The sequence below is a fragment of the Semicossyphus pulcher genome, unplaced genomic scaffold (genome assembly GCF_022749685.1).
Source record: "Semicossyphus pulcher isolate SPU_LCO1_2020_fin unplaced genomic scaffold, fSemPul1.0.p SCAF_9, whole genome shotgun sequence".
Lineage (NCBI taxonomy): Eukaryota > Metazoa > Chordata > Actinopteri > Labriformes > Labridae > Semicossyphus > Semicossyphus pulcher.
In genome coordinates this window covers 27,123,684-27,146,162 of record NW_027211770.1, presented here as the reverse complement: position 1 = coordinate 27,146,162, position 22,479 = coordinate 27,123,684, and the positions used below count along the sequence as shown (strand labels likewise).

Below are 22,479 nucleotides of genomic sequence, written 5' to 3'. Positions count from 1 at the left end.
GTCAGAGTGCGCTTACTCAGCATCCATCACACCTGCGTTAACAGTTTGGCTTTAAGTCGACGCACCAAAGGAGTGAAGTAAGTCAACAGTGAAAGATCACCATAGTTACCTGTCCTGTCTTCATCATAACGTACATCGAGGTGATAGAATTTTGTTTGATGCAAGCTGTAACATTTAAAAAATGTTCCTTTTGCAACACAAATATTTAGCCGTGTAGTCTTTTGAAGATAAAATTACTAAACGACCCGCTGTGCAACAACACCGCTCCGAGCATATTAATAGGGTGTGAAGCCTTGTTCCTTTAAAATGCTTCTTCAGCTCTTTCACCGCGGTCGTGGAAAAAAGTTTTAATGAGACACATCCATTTCAGTCACGGTCTCGACCATGTATCACACAACACTTCACACTATGTATTTCTACTCTGTGACGATATGTGACAGATATATGTGAGCACTTTTAGAGAACCACGGTTGAAGTAAGTCATTGGGCTTCATTGAGTTGTCATTGCGGAGTAACCGAGTGTTTTAATCATCAAATAAGACAAAACTCTGCCAGGACTAGTTCTGTAAGCATCACTTGGTCATTTCCAGGAAAGACGGTGCAAGACAAAAACTATGTTGTTGTGTACTTTACTTGTGACTTAATCTCGGATCCCATCGACTTTAGTCTGACGGTGATATAGCATCATGGGAGTGAACATGTCGGGCATTCAGGTGTAGCCAGCGGTTAGCAAGAAACGACCTCCAGCCAAGACGTCCTTTCCAGCGTGTTTACAGTCCAGTTAGCAACCTGAGAAGCGACCGTGTGTTGAGATCAAAAGTGAAGCGCTTTTCGCCCCTCCTGATTTGTCAGCAAATAAAAAGAAACGCGGTTATTTCCTGGTTCATTAAATCCCTGTAGAAGCGCATGTTCATCTGTTTGTGCCGAGTCTCAGTTTCACTGCAAAAAGTAAGTTGCACCGAGGCTGCTCTCTGACTCACTGCAGCAGTATGAACCTGAAAAAGAAACAGCTGTTCTTGCGATTTACTGTCAATTATCAGGTGTTGCCTTCAAAATAACAACATCAGGATGCAGAGTAGTAAAAAGTCAAAATGAAGCTTTGTCAGGTAGGTCCTCAAGTGGAGAAGAAAACTACTTTTAAAGTGCTCGTTTGTTGAACGGAGGTCAGATCGATGATTTCTGATGCATTCGAGGAAGTCGGAAAATCTAAAGTAAGTTTGTCTCAAGTTGAAGTTTTGATCTAGAGCAGATTGTTTGTGGAAATTGCAAACAGAAATCTGTTTATAGAGATTATTAAGAAGCTAAATCATCATCAGATGACGCTGATGGGAGCCTGGATGTCATTACAGCGCATTACGTTCTGCCTGCTTTTGCTCTTCCTTCCTCTTCGCTCTTTTTCCTGCATACGCTGCAGCCTGCTGATACTTGATTGGTCAATATTACTCGGACTACAAAACGTACCACAAGTGGAAACCAGAAAACTTCCCGTACTAAACTTTGTTCGCCTGCCTACAGATTCTGTATAATAGAATAGAGTAAATAGAGATTACTTGTGACTCAGCTCAACCATGTTCTCAGATGTCAGATAGATTTTCATTTGCAATAGTGGTTCTTTAACAACTAGGACAACAACTCCCATGATCCCACACTATTTTATGAGGTCATCAAACTACGTCTTTTGTTGTTGTTTTACATACTGTGCATTTATTCTCACTCTCAGGCAAACATGCTAAACATGGACGGCTCTACATTGTCAAATATGAGACATAGCTGCGTATCATGGTCTTCGACTGTTGACTGAACAAAACAATAACGTCACTTTGTGCCTGAGGGTATTGTGAAGGACAATTTTTTAACTGTTATTTGTTTTTTACAGACCAAAACAATCAATTAATAAAGCCCTTCTATAGGTAAAAAAATCACACAAGATAGACATCAATATGCCTTCTGCCAATAAGTCCCAACATGAATTATGTACTTTGGGCGGCTCACAGAGTTTTGTTGTCTTCCATGCTTCTCCCACTGGACCATCCCAAGCTCTTTCTCTCCTCTCCTCGTGCCGTCTGCATTTTTAAAAACTGTTCAAACACAAAGGCTCAGCCGAGGCTATCGTGACCCTCTAATGCAGCCTCATCACAGTGGCCCAAATTCACGGCCTGGAGTGTCTGTCCACCCCGATGACTCATATTACATCATATTACTTTGTTCACAAACAAAGTATTATGATGCATCTTTGTGCAACTCTTTGTGACTGCGCTCACGCTCAGTGTTTTGGGAGGAGTGGAGTCATGTTTTATCCCATAACATCATCCATTTGTGTGATTGAAGGGCTCTTAAGGCAGCAGTTCCGGTGTTATCAGCCCTTTAAATGTCAGTTATCAGTTGTAATGGGAAGCAGAAAAATCGATTGTGAGGCCTTACTGTACTTCCTAGTCTACTGATAAGGCTGTTATCATCTGTAGGTAAGGTGGACTGACCTGTAAAGGCAGCTACACCTATTGGCCATCGTATATAGGATGGTAGCAAAGTATAGGAGGAGGTCAGGTGACTTAGAATGTTTAAAGGGCCAGTTCGCCGATTTTCAACCTCAGTCCTATAACGCTATTATGGGGAGCTAATGCCATTATGGTAGGAAAAAAATGCAATTTGGCTCTGTGCCATTGGAGGACGCTCTCCGCTTCTCCAATGGGCCCTGGAAAACCTCCGCCAGACTATGTAAAACACGTCATCTGACGGAGGCTAGGGAGTGCGTTAAACTTCTATTTCTTTAATCTTCAATCTAGGACGCCCGCCTCTGATGTCATGTCTCGTTCAAAATCGTCAGGTTTGAAATGTAGACTGCAGACCTGAAGATTTTTAGACGATCCACCGGTATATACGTGTTGTATTTTGGAGTCTGTACCGCTCTAAGCCATTGCCTGCAGCGAAAACGGTAGTATTTCACTCCAGCGTCTCTCGCTGGGCCGTTCCTTTCAGAGGGAGGGGCGCAATGCACGCTGGGTGTTGTAGGAATGTAGAATGGGCGAAACCGCAAGCTGTTTGTTCAACTTTCTCCACAGCTAATGGCGCCAATTTCAAATACTTTTGCTTCTATTGATTACAGAGAACACCAGCTTTGACTGACAGCGGCTTTTTCTAGGGGACAATTGCTCCTTTAAGACAAAATCAGGAGGTGGTTGAGGGGGATACATGGGTCAAACAAACACACGACTTTCCCCTTTGAGCAGTGTGAGTCTTAATCTCTATGAAAATATATCTTCATATGAATGTAGAATCTGAAGGTGACGGACACGACGTTAGTATCTGAATATTGTGCTTCCTGTTTGTAGCTTTGACCTTTTGCGTTGGTTACATGCATGGCTACTGTCTGTGTGCGGAGTACAAGAGGGGGATATAATCCTGTGATATGATGACAGTTAAAATAAGGCTTCTAAAAAGCTGAATTGAGTGGAAAGTGGCTCCTACACAGTGTGTGTGAGAGGAAGCCTTGGCAACACCAACCAACTCCTACTCCTGAGGCTAATGCTGCACTCATCGGACAGGCCCATAGTCCGAGTTGGGAAGTCTTTTCTTCCAACAATGAATGGACAGAAACACATGGTTCAGACCTTACACCATCGTACAAATTAAATATGAGCAAAAAAATGTATATGATATACCATCGCCCTACTATTTGTCCACCATGACATATACTATAATATTCTGAGATGTTCTGACTTGAGGTGCTGTTGTACAGATGTACAATTAGATTAGGTGCTTCTCCTCAGTGGTTTATTCAGAAGTAGCATAATTTAACACAAAGATATAGACAAATAAAATGTCAATAAAAAAATCTAAAAATACTACACATTGCACTGTAGGTCAGTCTGCATTGTCACTTGTTTTTGCGCTCATCTGAAACAGTATTGCACAGTCTCAATATTCATCACAGCCCAGAGTTTTCTTTGATGGCATGCGGGATGAAGCGGTTGTGCAGGTGCAGGTCTTGATGGACTGATGTCTCCTTCCAGAGGGCAACAGTGTGAAGAGCTGGTTCCCAGGGTAAATAGACTGCTTTCTAGTCTTCCACTCAAAGCGCTTTTACACTATATGTCACATTCACCCATTCATACTCACATTCACACACTGAAGTCAAAGGCCTAAGTGCCAATCTCCAATCAGTATGTATGCATTAATGGCTATGCCTTTGAGAGCGATTTAAGTGTCTTGCCCAAGGACATTTAGACATGGACATGTACCCACAGGTTATAATTGGTCTTGAGTTATGTTTTTGGCCCGACATACACGTCCACTGCGAACAGGCGAGCCGCCATGTTGCCAAACTCTTTTTCTCCTGTTATTCTGACTCACAATGTGTTAGTTATTTGAACTGAATTAAGTTTCCTTACGTACTAACTTCACTTCCTTGAAGTCCTATCTTTTCATATGAAGTTTCACCCTTTCATAATGTTAACCATATTATGATTATTATTACGCTGGCGGCCTGTTTATGTTCTGTCCGTCATGTTGATGATAAGAAGTGATTATGCACTTTCTGGCCTGCTGGTCGGTGCAGTTGGCCCCATCTGAAACGATCTGATGGTAGTGATAACCCCTTTTACCGGGCCATCATGGTGACCACATGTATCCATGTTTCTGTATGAACCTGCTCTCCATGCTCCACTCCTTTCAATTCCTTGAATCGTCCATATTAAGCAGCCGTGCTTGTTTAGGAGCTCATCTATATTTCAGCTGCTTGATTCATAATTCAAACAGGAACTTGAAGGTTCAACTGAGCTGTTACTTTGCTACAATCAGATGATCGCCTGTTCTGATTTTCCACTGTAGCCGGGGACAGAGAAGCGCTGTAGCCGTCTACTCCTCTTCTGTCAAGAGACGGGAGGAGCACGAGAAGTGATGGTGCAGTGAAATAATGGTTTATGACATGCTGGAGCGTTGCATTGTGGGCCACAGGTTATTGTTTGTGGCTTATTTTCAAGAGGAGAGAGTCAGTCAGTCAGATAGTGAACATTAAAGGTCAGTGGTCACTGTCTGGGATTCAACTGGAGGCAACGGCTTGGATCTACTCTTGTGTTTGCGTGTGCGTGTGCATGTGTGTGTGTGTGTGTGTGTGTGTGTTTTTGTGTATTGGCTAACAGTAATATCAGTTTCCTCTCTTGTTGTCTCTGACTATGTGTGGTGTGTAAAAAGTGTATGTGTGTGTTCTGGCCTCGTAGTACAGCCTGCAGATGCTGTAAGTGTGAATGTGGCTCTTCATTGGTGCAGGAGGCGTGATGTCTCGGGGGGATGTTACTTTGACTGATTCAAACACTGCAGGAGAAATATATTCTATTCTTTTAAAGGTAGAATGAGTAAGATTTTCCTTTGTCACACATTAAAGAGGGGGTATTATGTTGGTACACATTTTAAGACATATATATATAATGTTACAATGTTGGATGTCCAGACTAAACGTGGGTGAAGTGTCAAATCTGTAGGTAAAACTATGTTGGAGTAATCCCCAGGCTTCTCAGCTCAGTCTGCAGGCTGCTGTGAAGGCTGTCTTTTTCTACACGCTGCACTTTGTGACATCATAGTAGGCTTAAGAGAGCTGACCAATCAGAGGAAAGTGGGCTTGTAAGGGCGGGGTTTCTTAAAGGGACAGAGCTGACCGAGTTGTTTCGGCAGAGGCTGTATGAGGGAGTTTTAACTGTAAATTATGCTAAGCTACTCCACAGGTACCCCCCCCTTAAAAAATCCCTCACAATGAAGTGGTTCCTTCACGCAAAACATCTGCGCTCCAACTGTGCTGATAACGTCACTGGACAACATCTTGATAATGTTTTATGATGCTAACTGCATGACAGCAGCTAACATTGACAACAAGGTTACCTGCACTTGTCTTTTGTTACTCATGTTGAGTGAAAGCGCCTGTGAGGAACTCTCATGTTGTGTGGATCTTGGCGCCCCCTGTGGACAAAGCAGTACATCTTCTCTCTTTGCTGGTCTTGTCCTGTACATGTGTCGTTCTTTTTCGTTTTTTGTTTTTAACGAACTTTCTTTAAAGTTTTACTTTTTTTTTTTTAAAACTGACAGTAATCAAAGGGCAACATACGTCACTAGGGGCTCTCAGTAAGTTGTGTTTTCTGATGGAAAATCTCCTTCTTTTTAACAGTTTAACGCAGGAATTCCCAAAGTGTGGTGAGCTACCTCTCGAGGGTGAGTGTGAGGAAAAATGTAATGGTGGTGTAATGGTGTATTTATTTCACCAAGCGGGATTTTTCCCTTTAAAATCCTGTAATGGATCTGTTTTTGTCCATGTGATTTCTGAGCCTGCATGTGTCAATCTAATTTCCTTTACTTGGTGGATCGTGTGTAACTCCACTGCAGTTTGATTCCAATTAGACTACTGATGTTCTAATTTCCTTAACCACTCTGTTGTGTTGTGTTTGGTATTTGTAATCTAAACTTGATTCAGTTTTGTCTTTAATGCGGCTGAAACTATGACAGCATGTTCTCCCTCTTCTCTCATGATTGGCTGGGTCTACCTGTGCGTTTCTCCTCGCCCTCACTCGTCTTCTTTGCTCTTTGAAAGTGAGGACTTGTGTGTAAGTTTGTTACAGTGTAGTTTCAGTTTTGAATGTAAGAGTGCTTTGCTGTGATCTGTTGAATATTTTGAATATCTTGATGCCTTTGATGCACCTTTAGGTGTCGGGGGTTGGGGGTACATCAACCCGGTCGGGATGTAGAAGGGGGAGTGTTGCATAAAAAGTTTGGGAACCGCTGCTCTATCGCTCACTGTGAAGCTGTCAATCTCCTCGTCTGACACTGACCCGGTGGCAGCACGTACACACATTAAAAAGAACTATATAGAAATAATCAACCTTCTCCCTGAAGGTCTGGTTTGCTTTTCTAGGTCATATGGAGGCTTCAGGATTCATTTCAATCTGTTTCATAACCAGATAAAAACACCTCACAGGAGCTTTAACCGCTGCAAGTCAAGGCTGAGGTTGTTTTTCTGCTGGGAATGAGTAACGTGTTAGGGACGTCATGAATCAGTAAGGACATGCATCATCTTCCCAAAAGTCTCTCCTCTGCCCGTACAAACTCAAACAAAACCACAGGAGTTTTCAAACTGAAATTGGGTGAGCTGAGTGTGTAAGCTCAGGCCAATAACACAGCACAGGGCGTGAGGACAGGACTCTATAAATTTTAGCCACCAAGTGTGATATCGTTAGCGCACATCTGAGAGGAAGCTGCTGGTGTTGCTGAGCAAGGGAGGAGGGGTCAACTCTGACTGCCACTGAAAAATCTGCCTGCCTTTTGAAAAAATGAGCAAATATACAGAAGTCACGTGTTCTCATCGCACGTTCGTTCATGTACCTCCGTGTTTGGACCACAGCATGTGATCCTGACGCCAGAGGAGTGTTGCTGTGCCTTGTAGGGAGACGGAGTATTTTTATTTTGAATATCAAACCTGTTTTTTTATCAATTAAAATTGATTCAGCCTGTTGGCGATGTTGCAGGACCGTGTGTTGTGGCTCACTTGTTCCCAGAGTGGAAAGTCTTTGAATTCCAGCATCAGACAACATGAAGTCTGAGAACGGCCTCAAGATGTTCGCTTTTGTTTCTGTAGCTGAAAACTATAAAATGCTCTGTGGTGTCGTCTGGAGAGATGCACACTGGTGCCTCTTTGCTTCATGGACAACCAAAAATAAAAACAAACTAGGAATTAAACCTTAATAATAAATAAGGAGTGTTAAGAAGAGGAAGAGGTATTGCAAGGGCACTATTAAACCAATGTTGGATGCCATCGGCTATAGTGTGACGACAATATAGCCTCTGAACCTGTGAACATGCCGGGGCATTTAGCCGGCGGTTAGCGATAAACAACTTCCTTTTCTACGTGCTGCATTGTTCACAGTAAAAGAAGCAGTTTTTCTTGTGATTCACTTTAACGGGTCTTGCCTTTGCTGAAACTTCAACATCTTGATGCAGATTTCTAAAAAGTCTGTCCTCAAGAGGAGAAGACTACTTTTAAAATGCTTGTTTGTTGAACAGATGCATTCGAGGAAGTCGGGAAATCTGAACGCTGAACGGCTTTCGTGACACAGCGTCAAGGGAATTTATCATAAGGTACAATCACAGTCTAACTTTGGATTATATCTCATTAACACAGTATTATTCTATGACTGTGGTAGGAAGTTAAAGCAGTGCAATAAGGCCACAAAACTCCGACAGCAGCGCAGAAAGAAAAGACAAAGTGCCTCATTTTCCTCCGGTCCTTAGCCGCACATTTTTCACTTTAGACCAAGTAAAACAGCTACCTGAGAAAAATCCATATTAATGTCTCCAATACTGTGTGATCAATTCCTTAAATTATCCAAGGCGCACAGCCCTTAGACATAATTTCCATTTTTTCCCCACATCTTCTTAAATGATGCTCGGAATCGCAGGATAACGTCAGAGATAACTCGTGCCCCCACAGAGGAGATTAGTTTCTCTGTCTGTCTGTCAGCAGGAGATCTCAGGAACGTCGGAACACATTTCTGTTCAATTTGGTGGACAGGACGGCCTCGGGCCAAGGAACACATGATTAGATTTTGGCGGTGAGCTGGATCTAGGACTTCTTCAATTAGACAATTATCTTTTTTAGCCGTGACTCTAAAACTAACAGAGATGGAGACTCGATTTCAGATCCAAAGGGTGTGTTTGCAGAGTCACTATCATGCACCTTCATCATCTAAATGAAGCGAATGATGAGAGCTTAACCCTTTTTTATGTCATTTTGGAGTGTTTCCAAATATCTGTACTTTTTCTCAGACTTCTGCATCTCAGGAACAAAGTTTCAGTCACAAGAACTGTCTGTTTTTTTGGCTTCTGTTTGTGTGAATTAGATTGGGGTTGGAAAAAGCACGGACAGTCTGGTAATGCCTGAGATTAAAGCCTGCTAACTCACTGTAATTCTTCCCAATGTACAGTCACAAATACCCTTCTATTGCAACAGGGCTACAGAATGACTAAACTACATTCTGGCATTATAGAGGAGCTAAAAGAGAACCTGCTGAGAACTGTAAATATTTTTACCACCAGCCGTCATCTAATCTAATATTACGTTCTAGAATCTTACACTGACCTACCTGGAAGCTTGAAGCATCCAAAATTGAGCAAACCTGCAGCTAAACCCACATGAAATGTCTAAACAAAACATGAGGTCAGTAACCAATAACTCCGACAACAAAGAAAACAGCACACCGCCTCCACCTTCACTCTCTGGTGGATCCGACCACAGCTGGTGACTTTTCCTGGGAATATACTAGAAACCGATTTCCGTTTGCCAAAGAATTCTGCAAATGCACGGGCTTTCGTCAGTCGGCTCAATCTCCATTGTGTTAACACACATTTATTTAATGTAAAAGATGAGACTTTGGGAACAATTTAAACTTAAAACAAGTTCTTATCTCAGACTGTTCAACCTTTTACCCCTAGTTTCAAATCTCGTTCTCTTGATCCATTCTGTCGTTGCGTACTGTACAGGTACAGGATCAGTACAAAAAAAACACCGTAAAGTTGAAAGAATAACCCTGAAAGTTGAAAACAAAAATGTAAAATTGCTCAAAATCTTGTTCAACTGCTTTTATTCCAACTGCTTCAAGTGATGTTTTGGCTCTTTCATTGGTTGTACTGAGTTTTTGGGATTTCTGTAACCAGCTGTTTTTATTTAGTGAACATTAACCTACTCTCACTGGTGCTATATATGTGTGGAAATAATAATATTGGTACTTTTCTGGAATATTCTGGAAGCAGGATTATTTTTCCTTTGATCCTACGTTTCTCATAAGGAGTAGTGCTTTTCTTTCTTGCTTGATCTTTGGGGAAAAGATCAATACCACTCTGACGCTGCTAGACACAGTTAGCTTAGCTTAACATAAAGACAGGAAACAGAGGGAAAGAGCTAGCCTGGCTCTATTCATTCTTACAAAAAATTGCCAGTAAACACCTCTTAAAGGTATCATAAGTAGGATCTTTCAACACATTCAAACTGGGTCCCTCCTCCTGGGCTCTTCGTCACCAGAAGCTCACGCTCAGTCTCTTGTGGGAGAACACGCCCACCCCGCCGAGCTAACACCGACAGCATCACGGTGACCTTTGTGCTAGCATGCTAACCACCAACAAGTGTCTGCATACACACTCACAAATACACATGTATAGAGGTCCATAAGTGATGATTTATATTATATTATATTTTTAAAGGTTTCATCTGTTGTTGTGTTATTTGCTGCTGTTACTTTGGAGTATGCTAGCTTGCTGTTTCCTCATGTTTCCAGGCGAAGCTAAGCTAACTGTTTCCTGGCTGTAGCTTCATATTAAAGGACAGAACTTCTGTTACTGTCTAAGTGTGTTTCTTAAAACGTTGAAATATTTCCTTTGAACCAGAGATTTTCTGTGGTTTTGTGTCAGTACTTGCTGAAAATACTTCTTTTGTCTTTTTCAATAATTTCTCTTTAAATTGATTGAATTGTATTATCATTAAAGCCTCAGAATAAGGTATTGTTTCTAGCATAGTGTCCTGCTTAGTGAATGACCTCTTTGGAGAAGACCTATCAAACACACTGTAAACACACCTGACACTGATGTCATGAGAACAGACACATGTCACAGCCTCGCAGCCCTCTTACCTGTGATCCTAACTGACCTTCTCCTCCCTCCCTGTCTCTCCTCTCCTCCCTCCCTCCCCCGACCTGTCTCTCCTCCTTCTCTCCTGTCCAGATGCAAGGTGTGCCGTCCCCCCCTCCTATCATCATCACCATCATCGCTCCCACGCCCACTCCTTCCACGTTCCCTCCTACGACCGTCCCGTTCACGAACGTCCCTCCTACGACCGCCCCTCCTTCGACCGTCCCGTCTACGACCGTCCCAGCTACGACCGCCCTTCCTTCGACCGTCCCTCCTACAACCGTCCCTTGCACGAGCGCCCCGTCTACGACCGCCCCACGCACGAGCGTCCACCCCAGGATCACTGGAACCCTGGTCTCCGTGTGAGCTCCGGAAATCAGCTCTACATGTTGGACCAGGAGGAGGTACTGTACCCCACACACAGATATACACTAACAATGACACTGGTTTCTGCACAGATGTGGGCAATAATAAAAGGTTAATACTAAATTGGACACTTTTATTTGAGAAGTAAACAGCTTATTTTCTTACCCTTTGCATTGAAAGGGACTTTAAAAGGGGCCCACCTGCTCGCTTATCGTGGCACGTGTGCTGGTTTATTCTTCTGTCTGGGTTTACCTGGAGAAAAAAGGTGACGCGACCTTTATTATACAAGTTAATTGAAGAAAAGTATTAACTATATAAGACATATTTCCCTCTCTAATGATCCAGTATAGGTATTGATACACATAGCACACTTCACAGTCCTGGATTTTGGTACATTCACATTACACCTAAAAGTTAATGTAATATGTTACAGTTAAAGCACACTGAGCTGAAATTCATGCATGAAAAATGTAGATTATTTTTAGTATTATAACCAGGGTTGAGTTTTGTTAGTAAGTTTAAGTTTGTATCCTGTAAGAAACCATTATTAGACATGTTAGGAGTCTTTAAAATTACTTCTCTTTTGCCACTTGAGGGCAGTGCAACAAGCTGCAGACCTCATCAAAGTAGCAAAGTACACATCATGCAGACACAGAGCAGCATTAACAATCATTTGGAGTCATGTCTGCCTGCTTTTTATTCTGGTGTGGACTCGGACCACCTCACGAGAGATACATCCAGCTCTTTAGCTGTTCAGTGCTCAACAATTTACAAAGGTTTTGCCTTATATTTGTATCTAAGTTGACATTTTTTAAAAACTTTTTTCAATGATTATTTTTCGTCCAGTTTGCCTTTTTTTTTTTTTTAACTTTTAGGACGGCTGAAGAGAGACAGCAAATATGGGGGGAAGAGAGTGGGGGGATGACATCCAGCAAAGGCCCGAGGGCGGGATTATAGCCTCTGTATATGTGGGCCTGCTCCTACCCACTGAGCTTAACCAGTTCCCCCTATGTTCAATTTTCTGAATGAAAATCTTTGCTCTTAAATATTTGATAATTGAAGTTAAACCTAAACTCTGAAAGGTTCTCTTACACGCTACCGTACACAAACTCTCGTACAGCTCGACGTTAGACAAGATTAAGAGAACATAGGCACAGATATAATTTCACAAAATGCTTCCTCATGCCTTCTTAGGTTAAAAATATTTGATGCTGGCGCATTATAAAGAGTTTCACAAACTCTTTTTGCTACTTAAAGCGTCTCAGCTAATCTCTGTTAAAAAGGAGGTCATAGAGGGAATGTATCCAGAGAAGCACAACCTCAAGCTCCCATGCATCGCTGTCGATTTAGACTCATGTTTGGGGGTTCAGTTTAAAGAGCAGTTATGATCCTGTTAAGCAACACAGGTTTTTAACAGTAGACAACTGCGTGAATGATAACCTTAAAGAAAATTAAATTACTTTTAAACTGTAGAATTTCTGTGATGTTTAATTATCTTAATTAGAGAGCTCCTCCAATCAGGGTAAATGTGTTCTTTCTGTGCTTTACAATACTCCAGCATGTGTGTGGACATGTTAGTTATTATTTGCTAGAGTTAGTTATTAACCGGAGGGTGGCTGGTTCGAGTCCTGGTACGGACCAAGTGTGGAATTGGGGCTGGTAGCTTAGGAGGTGCAAGTTCCTTTCCTGGCCACTGTTGAGTTGCCCTTTAGCATCGGATCCAACAACTCCTCGGGGTGCACGTCCGTGTGCAGCCCCCTCACTCTCTCCATTAGTGCATGTCCACAGTGTTTGTGCATGTGTGCATTTCAGAGCTAACATGTGTGTCATGTTTGTAAAACAGAGCAAAAAACTGAATTTCCCCTCGGGGATTGATAAAGTTTAAAATGTTACAGGCAGCAGGTTTAAAGTGCTTCAGGTTCAACTTCAAGTTTTATATCAATAGAATTTACTGCTTGCTTATTTATCAGTTTACGGTTTAAGTCTGACATTTATATTGCCAAAATGTTTTGAATAAATGCACAATTGTTTTCAGGCTGGATTTATCAAAGGAGTGATAGAGCAGTTGTTCTGTTCAATGTGTTTCAGCTGTTTTAACACGTTCACAGCTGGGGAGACTTCACAGTCAAACTGTGATTTTCAGCTGTCAAACAAGCAGGATGCCCTTCTCATCGAGATGATCGAGAGCTCGTTTTGTGTAATATGTTTTAATCCCAGGTGAATTTTTTAAATCTCCTAAAACGGGCATCGAAATATGTAAGTGTATAAATACGTCTGCTGCTGGTTGTGAGTGAAACCTCATGTTGCCGTGTGAGCCAGGAGAGGGTACTGTTCTTCAACTTTTCTACCTCTGCGTGGTATCATAACTACTTCTACACTCTGTTTAATGCAAGACTGCTGATTCATAACGACCTCCATGAACTGACCAGCCTTTTAAAATACAGATTTCACCTCTAAAAACTCAGCAGCTCTGTGTTTAGGCCGTGCATACACTTAAATAATGTGGTGTTTAATTAGCTTTAAAGGCCTCAACGCTGGCTCGTCAGCACTTTATAGAATTACAGCGCGTGTCTTTTGGCTATACAGTTAATGCTGTGTTTAATTATCGTGTTTAATCTCACTTTGAATGTTTTTCCCTGTTTTCTGCCTCTCTGTTTGATAAATATTCGATGTATTACACGGTATGTCTTTGTGTAAGCACTTGCACTGAGGCAGATCCCAGAGCGCAGCCATGTTGGCCAGTCAATAAAGTGATGAATCTTCCTGTGGCCAGTCAAAGCATGCCGATGGTGACTTTACTGTTGTGTGCACGGCTGCCAATAGTATTTCAATGTGTCATCACTCAGAAGAATAGAGCGCGCTGTGATCCCGATAAGAGACCCGTGCGGCTCTGGAGGGATTGAATGGAGAGCCCAGTTCAATTAATCAAAGCTCCTTTCCCTGTCTAATTGTGCCAATAAGGCAGCAGCTGGGAATGGATCGGAGGCAGGGCTGACGCGCTGATGGCCGTCACCTCGGCGGCAGCGGGAGGCGTTAAATATTCATGCCTGTCACTCACCTCATGCGGCGCGGGTGTCTCTCTGTCTCTCTCTCTTTTCATGCACACATACACACACTTGTTTGAGATGGCTTCAGTGGATCGGCAAAAAAAAGCAATCACTGTATGAGAGATATGGAGCATCTGACTCTTCTTTTCCTTACGTGCTGCTGCTGCACATTCTGATATCAGCTGATCTTAAACACACACACCTTTCATTCCTCTGATTTCCTGTTTGCTTTTATGATTTGCATCTGAGCTCGGCATCACCTGCACAATCCCCAGCTCTCTCCTCTTGTATCTCCTGCCTCCTCCAGGCTCGATCGTCCTTCGATCCAGCACTCTCCCTCTCCTATCTCTGTCCTCTTTTTACATAATCCGTCTGTTAGCTCCATCTCTTCCCTCCTCTCGCCCTCTCCCCGTCTCCCTCCCTCCCTACTCCCACACTCGCCATCCTTCCTACCTTCATCTCTATCTCTTCTTCGCAGTTTCTGTCCTCACTCTTTCACCTCATCTACTCGCCCACTCTCTCCCCCTCCCTTCTTGTCTCTCTCTCTCCTGGGTGACTGGCAGGAGTCTCGAGCTCTCCCACAGGCCACCTGTCTCTGTCCTCCTCACAGCTCCATTCACTCGGCTGTTCTCTGTGTTATTTTTTTTATTTTTTATGAATGGCGGCCATCAGAAAGACGCAGAGGAGACGTCCTCCCGGAGAGCCGAGGTGTCGCTTCAGGGAACAGGACTCCTCTGTTGTGTCTGAAAATTGTCACTATGGAAATTTGTGTTAATCGCGCGTCTGTGTGGTTCTCGACTCCCGGTGTGTTTGGTTCATTGAACTGTTTCGTAGTGATGGAGCGGAGGCACTTCATAGGCCCGGAAAGGGATTACACCCTCAGTGACAAGTCAACACCTCTGGCTGATTTCTATTGCCAAGGATAATAGATATGCTGACAAGACGCGTGTGTCTGAGTGGCATGTTGTGACACTGTGTATCCAGCACAAAATACCCTTGAAAGTTCAAAACAGGCCTGTAAAATTAAAAACGACGAGGTAAAACACGCCGCCTATAATTACACTGCCCTCTTTTTTTACTGATTTTCTTCTTGATTTGTCGTTCAGACCCACAGTGAGTGTTTCTTCTGCACTCATCTCCCCTGAGCTTCTCTCTGTGATTGGTAGAACATTATTTCCAGTGCAGTCTAAGCAAGAAAAATGGAAATGTGTTGCTTGGAAAACAAGCGAGCACGCAGCCCGGAGCAGCAGAAAATGTTGCTTAGTGTTACTCTGTCTGTGTGTGTTAGGATGAGACGAAAATGCCTTTAATGGTACAGATGGAGGCAGTGCCAACACAGTTGCTCATAGAGTTCAATCAGCACTAAATATAACATTACAGACTTTAGAAAGGGACTTGTTTAGAGATAAACTGTGCTTTAGATCACATGATGTTCTGCAGCCACGCTGGGTTTATTTTATAGGTTTTTTTTGAGCCCCTTAGTATCTTAAGTGGACGCTTTGTTCATGATTTTGTTCACTGTGCTGCCATGATCATCGCACCGTGGTTGCTGCAGAAAGAAGGAGAAAAAGAATTAAACACTTTGAAACTCAATCGACAAACTAAATCTGCAAATATTGCAGAAATAGATTAATTGCATAAGTTAATGTGTGACGTCCACGGTTGGCTCCGGTTGTAACTCTTGATTTTCCTGGCTGACGGTCGCTTTCCTTTTTAGACTGTTTGCTTCATCTGAGCGTCGAGTTTGTTTCTTTTTCTTTGGATTTTCACTTCTTGTTGAAGTTGTATCTGTAGTCATCCATCTTTTCTTTGTTTGTTCAGCCATAGTAGATTACCGTTTACTCGCAACACTCGCAGAGACCGGAAAAGCAGCCACTTAGCTCCGCCTACCCTCTCTGGCAGACCAACCACTGCTGGCTGATGGAAAACGCGTCACTTACTGGGTGCCGCTTGGGATTTCTTCCACGAAAGTCACCACAGACACCCAGTCTGTAATACTGCAAATGCAAATGCTTTCATCAGCGGGCCATAGGCTCAGTCACCATTGTGTTACCTCATTCGGCGAGAGATAGAGACTTAACAGACATTTATTTAAATGAAGGAGTATTGCAACCACTCACAGCACTTCATACTGCAAGTAGCACTCACCTTATCAAACACATTCAAACACTAAAGGCAGAGTGCTCACCTGCCCATCAAGATGTAATCTTATGCAAACTGCAGCAGCGGGAATTTAACCGCCGATCTTCTAATTCGTGGACGACCTGCTCTACCTCTGCAGCCACAGCCGTCATAATATGCATTATTCACTATTTTATCGACCAAATGACCACCTTGTTCATTTAAACGTGTTGTGTGAGAATAGTTTGACCTTTGACCTTTACAGTAAAAACTACATCATACTTTACTTATTAAGGCAGCTAAGAAATGTAAGTCATTTGCACTAGTTTCAGCAGGCTGCTCGCAGAACTCCTCTCTAACTGCTCCTCGTGGGCAAATCAGGGTTGGAAAAATCAATGCTGGCAAAGATGAGAATCAGTAATCATTTTTCTGGAGCGTCCATCTCTTTGACTTTTTTAATAATCTGTGTGATCTTGATCTATGAGCATTCACTCCCATTTCCTCTCTGCTCATCCTCTCTGCAGGCTGCTCTGCCTCCTTCTGTCCTGAAGGGGGAGCGAGAGGGCCGGGAGTGATGTGTGCCTGCCTGCCAGCCAGCCATCCTCTCCTCCTCCTCCTCCTCCTCCTCCTCCTCCTCCTCCTCCTCCTCCTCCTCCTCCTCCTCCTCCTCCCTCTCCTCCCCCTCTCATCTCTCATTAATCTGAGGTGACAGAGTTTCATATACCACTGCCACGCACCAGTGCCCTGTCCCCCGAGTCCTGTGTCCGGGCTGCTCCGGCTCCCCCGACTGTGCCAGTGTTACGCAAGAAAAAGCGTTGGGGGGCACAAGCTTTGTTTAGCCTGTGAGTGTTGGAAAGAGCTTGGAAATATCAACATTATAGCACAGAGGGAAGTAGCTGGAGTGCTGCTGCTATTTAAAACAAAAGCTTGGTCCTCTTTGGTGGCAGCTCTGCCTTCCTTCGCATGTTGTTGGTCCTGTTAGCAGCTATCATATTGAATTTATACGCATTAGTCCCGTCTGCAAACAAGCACCTGAGCGGCTTTAGCCTGTAGCTGCTGTTGTCACAGTGCATAAAGAGGTGGCGAGTGTGTTTGCTCGTGACCCTGGAGAGCACGTTCAGGTGGCTGTCGCGGGGGAGTTGGAGGGATTAATTATGTAATAAATGTAGGTGTGCAGTGACTCTCAGAAGAGAAGAAAAATGTGGATGTTATTTGAGTGAGATGGCTGACCTGAACCTCTGAGGCCGTGTTAGCAAAAAAGTGACGGTATTTGAGGAACCATTACATCCTATATGAATTAAAATGTCCCTCACTTAGAAATGTAACATTTTTCTAAAGGTCATCTTGTACATACAAAGGTTTAAACGGCTTTTATCTCAGCGTTTTGATTAATCCACATCTCCCTGTAGATAGTGTACCTTTCCTTTAATACCTGTGAGGCATCGAGGAAAAGAGAAGAAAAAAAGCCCTAATTTGTCTCCTGCCAACTTAGCAGGAGGAACTGGCAGATCTGGATGACCTTAAAAACAATCCCCTGCCATTTATCAGTTTTATTAAGAGGAATTGTTCTTGGCCGGGTCTGTCTCTGCGGGATGTGGACACTTAAAGGTGGTGTGATCTTTTCCTCTGCACTTAGCGTCTACAAACACATAATAAACCAACTCAGCTATCATTTGCATTCTATGAAACTGTCTTATTTACAGAAGCATAGACAGCGGAAAATTCAGAGGCATTATTTACATGTATGAGTAAATGTTTGTCTCTGCCACTTCTCTATCTGCTCTCTCAGCTGCTATAATTCAGACATGTTTCCCATTTTACTCTTTTGTTTTTACCTACATATTTTATATTTTTATCATCATCCACTTTTGTTTTTTTAATCGTGGCAACAAGTTGTGACAAAGTTGAACCCGAAGTTGATGCTCTTCCTTGTTACGATTGAAGTGAATGTGAGTCTAAATTGTGTCACCTTAAAGCTGCATTTGTAACACTATTAAAAAAAACAGCATTAAAGTAACTTTTGATTTGATGGCAAAGCAACAATATTTCATTTAACCAGCTGGTTTTATTTGGATTTCATACTAAGGTTAAGATCATCCGTCCATTATCTATACAGTTTATCCTCTTCAGGGTTGCAGGGAGGTTCTGGAGCCTATCCCAGCTGTCATTGGGCGAGAGGCGGGGTTACACCCTGGACTGATCACCAGTCAATCACGGGGCTGACACACAGAGACAGACAACCACTCACACCTAAACAAGCCTGACCCTAACGAGCACGTCTTTGGACTGTGGGAAGAAGCCGGAGTACCCGGAGAGAACCTGCACATGCACAAGGAGAACATGCACACTCCACTCAGAAAGGTCCATTACATCTGAACTGGAATTCAAAGCAGGAACCTTCTAGCTGTGAGGCGACCGCGCTAACCACTGCACCACCGTGTAGCCCAAGGATGAGATCAGACAATTTATAAACATAATGATATTAAAATTTATCCCATGGACCAGTTGATGCATTCATGTCCTTCTTTTTTTAATGTGTTTAAGGCAGCTCCCCCCGACACAATTTTTTTTTTAACTTAAAGGGCCAGTTACCCGGTTTTCAACCTCAGTCCTGTCATGCTATTACGGGGAGCTAGTGCCATTATGGTAGGAAAAAAAATGCAATTTTGCTCTGTGCCTTTGGAGGACGCTATCCGCTTCTCCAATGGGTCCTGCAAAACCTCCACCAGACTACGTAAAACACATCATCTGGCGGAGGCCAGGGAGCTTGCTAAACTACACTTCCTCAATCTATGACGCCTCTGATATCATGTGTCGTTAAAAATCATCAGGTTTAAAATGTAGCCATTGCTTGCATCAAAACGGTAGTATTTCACTCCAGCATCTCTCGCTGGGCCGTTCCTTTCAGAGGGAGGGGCGCAATGCACACTGGGTGTTGTAGGAATGTAGAATGGGAGAAACCACAAGCTGTTTGTACAACTTTCTCCACAGCTATGGCTCAAATATTATTGCTTCTACTGATTACTGAGAACGCCAGCTTTGACTGACAGTGGCTTTTTCCAGGGGCCAATTGCTCCTTGAAAAATAAATCTTGCTTGCCATGCATTTACCTGCATAACCCTTACAGGTAACAGTTTCAGTGTAATGACAGCTTCACTGGAGAACTATGTACAGTAGTTCTCTCTGTTTTGAATACATGAAATGCTGTTTGGTGCTTGCAACACTTTCTCAGTATTTCCTGGTTAAGTTAAAGACAAAAAGGAACATAAACGTCACCGTATTGTACCGGAGCCGGCTCCCACGCTTTTCCCAGCTTCTGTATCTGCTGTATGTCACAATACAGCACACTGTGTTCCCCAAATTTCTTCTCACTTCAGTTGTCCTCAATTTTCTCCCATTGGTTCTGTGAGTGTGAAAGGTCAAAATTTGTCAAAATGTCATCCCCATTGGCCTGTACACCGTGTGTGTGTGTGTGTGTGTGTGTGTGTGCGTGTGTAAGTGCATGTGTGTGATTCTGTAAATACTATCATTGTGTGTTTTATGAACTCTGTAGCCGGTGCCTGAGGTCAGGAGGAGGAGGAACATCTGCCCGTGAAAGAACATTACTGACAGTCTGAAGGACAAATCGTGCTTTTGGCCGGCTCAGCCACCTATCATGACGCACGGGGCTGTGCGTGCGTGTGCGCGCGTCAAGTGTGTGTGCGTGCATGCATTTGTGTATAAGCGTGTCCATGCTGAAGTGATACTCGTTTCTGTATTCCTGCAAGTGCATGGCCAAATTTTTGTTACTGCCTGCATGTGTGTGTCCTAGTGCAGGTTAATGTGTTTGTTCATGTAGGTGTGTGTTTGTGTGTAGTTGCGTTGGAGCCAGAGTTAGACAGCCAGCAGTGTTTGATTACCGCCCTGGTAAGAAATAACGGATTGCACACTTTTTCGTACATTACACACTCTGTCTCTTTCTGTCTCACACAAACATGTACTTTCACTCTGTCTCGCACACACACACCCTAACACGGTGTCCCAGCATATTCCCCTGCTCCTCACAGCTGGGCCTGAGGAAGCTGTACTGACATATGGACAAGCCAGCCTGCAGCATCACTCAACTCAAGCTGCCAAGCTGAGCAAAAACACCCTCCTTCCTCTTCAGATCAATGACACTCCCTTCTCTTCCCTCCCTCTCGCTGCCTTCCTCTACCTCCATCTCTGCCTCCCTCATCCAACGCGGATGTCCCGCCGTCGACTCCTCTCCCTCCATGCTAGGACTGGCTTCTGTCTCGAGCAGCGTGCCGTGGTTGTTTGCATCAATTTAAATTTTCTGTTATAATTACAATCAGAAATGGGTCCATTTTAAACCCTGCGCATTACAACAGCCGTCATGGATGCTAAAATCTATCAGGCGTTCAATTTACAATTAAAATGGGATGAAATTGATTGCTGCACAGATTCAGTCAACAGTGCCCAAACACGGCTCAGAAAACACTGCAGATATACTTACACTTGCTCACCTATGGGACTATTTTGTGACAAATTGTTGTTATTGACTGTTTTTGGGTGTACTCGTTATTTCAACAAGAGAATGGAGAGATTCCTGATTGTGAAGTCAAGATAAAAGGAAAGGGCTGAGTCAGTGATGCACAAGTGTGTTACAACACCTGTGGAAAAACTTAGCTGTGGGTGTAAAGAGGTGATACAGACAGCAGTAGTGTAGTCGGGGGGGTAGTTTGTTCCTTATTTCAGCTACAGGAAAGCATCTGTGTGTTATTTATGACTCAAAAACAGAGGTCAGAAGAAATGTGTTACTTTGCTAAAGTAAAGTACAGATACCTGAAAACTCTCCTTAAAGTTGTAATCTGAAGATCTTTTCTTTGGCGGCACCTATGGCGAAAAATGGCAACTGCAGGAGCACACTTCCCAGATATCCAGACAGTGCTGCATGTGTGACGTCCACGGTTGGCTCCGGTTGTAACTCTTTATTTTCCTCGCGGACGGTCGCTTTCCTTTGCTTCATCTGAGCGTCGAGTTTGTTTCTTTTTCTTTGGATTTTCACTTATTGTTGAAGTTGTATCTGTAGTCATCCATCTTTTCTTTGTTTGTTCAGCCATAGTAGATTACTGTTTACTCGCAACACTTGCAGAGAGCGGAAAAGCAGCCGCTTAGCTCCGCCTACCCTCTCTGGCAGACCAACCACTGCTGGCTGATGGAAAACGCGTCACTAAGTGGGCGCCGCTTGTGATTTTCCTCTGTGTTACCTCATTCAGTAATAGATAGAGACTTAACAGACATTTATTTAAATGAAAATCTTGGAGATTATCACTTTTAGCGTTTGATTCCTTACATTTATAATGTATGTGGTTTATTTAAAAGCATAAAATGTCACTAGTAGGTAGGTGGCAATGGCTGTGTTCAAAATGCCATACTATACTCGCAGTACGTACTGATGTGGCCAAAATGTAGTATGCAGTAAAAGCAAAATGTACAGTATGCCAAAAATACCCGGATGTTGTACTGATTCGGAAAAAATCAGTCTGCCTCACCTACTGTATCCCACAATGCAAAGCGCTGAAACGTCACAATGGCAGTTGTCATGGTTTTTTTATCTCTCTGTTTTGGATAACTCGACAATTTTTCTGTACCAGTTGTTTATTTTGTCTAAGTCGACAGTTAAACTTTTTACCGAGCCGTCCTGTGGATTTTTTGGTGTGGAGTACAAACGAGGGAATCGTTGCCGCGTCAAGCTAAGGCTTCATTCAGTGGAAACCTACTACCTGCATATCAACACAAATATAGGGACTTTCTACTCCTCACATTTTCAAGACAGACTTGTTGAGAATGATTATTTTTTATTTTGGTTAAATTTGCACTCCACCTTCCCAACACCAGGACTGATACCAGCTTTAGTAACGGGGTCAATGACACATTAAAAAAAGCATGATTTCCTGGTGTATCCACCTCTGCACATCACCCACAGCAGACATGACAAAACATCGTAAAAGACATATACAGTCAAAACAGATGAGAGAGAAGCTTTAACGGAGGAGAAGAGGCGTCGAGTGAATGCAGCGTCCTTGATCAACAGGCAGAAGTTGTCACGACAGATTAAAGTCAACCAGGCAACACTGCAGCTGACGTCGGAGCAAGACATTCCCCTTCCGACTCATGTTTACATCACGTAGTTAATGCTCATTGTTTTCTTCCTCTCGTATATCAATTTACAAAGATTAAGTTCAATAGTCTTTCAAATATGACGCACATGTATTTAGCTTTGCACAGAAGCAGCGGTAGAAATGCC

The 22,479-nt window shown here is 43.1% G+C and overlaps 1 protein-coding gene across 10 annotated transcripts in view; it reads left to right on the top strand.

Moving 5' to 3' along the window:
* Positions 1-22,479, top strand: part of syngap1b (synaptic Ras GTPase activating protein 1b) — a 188,236-nt gene that overhangs the window by 43,602 nt on the left and 122,155 nt on the right. For all 10 annotated transcript variants that reach the window (XM_069656052.1, XM_069656051.1, XM_069656044.1 and 7 more), the window contains exon 2: positions 10,750-11,060. In XM_069656052.1, coding sequence (XP_069512153.1) covers positions 10,750-11,060 — 311 coding nt within the window. The remainder of the gene's footprint in view (positions 1-10,749; positions 11,061-22,479) is intronic.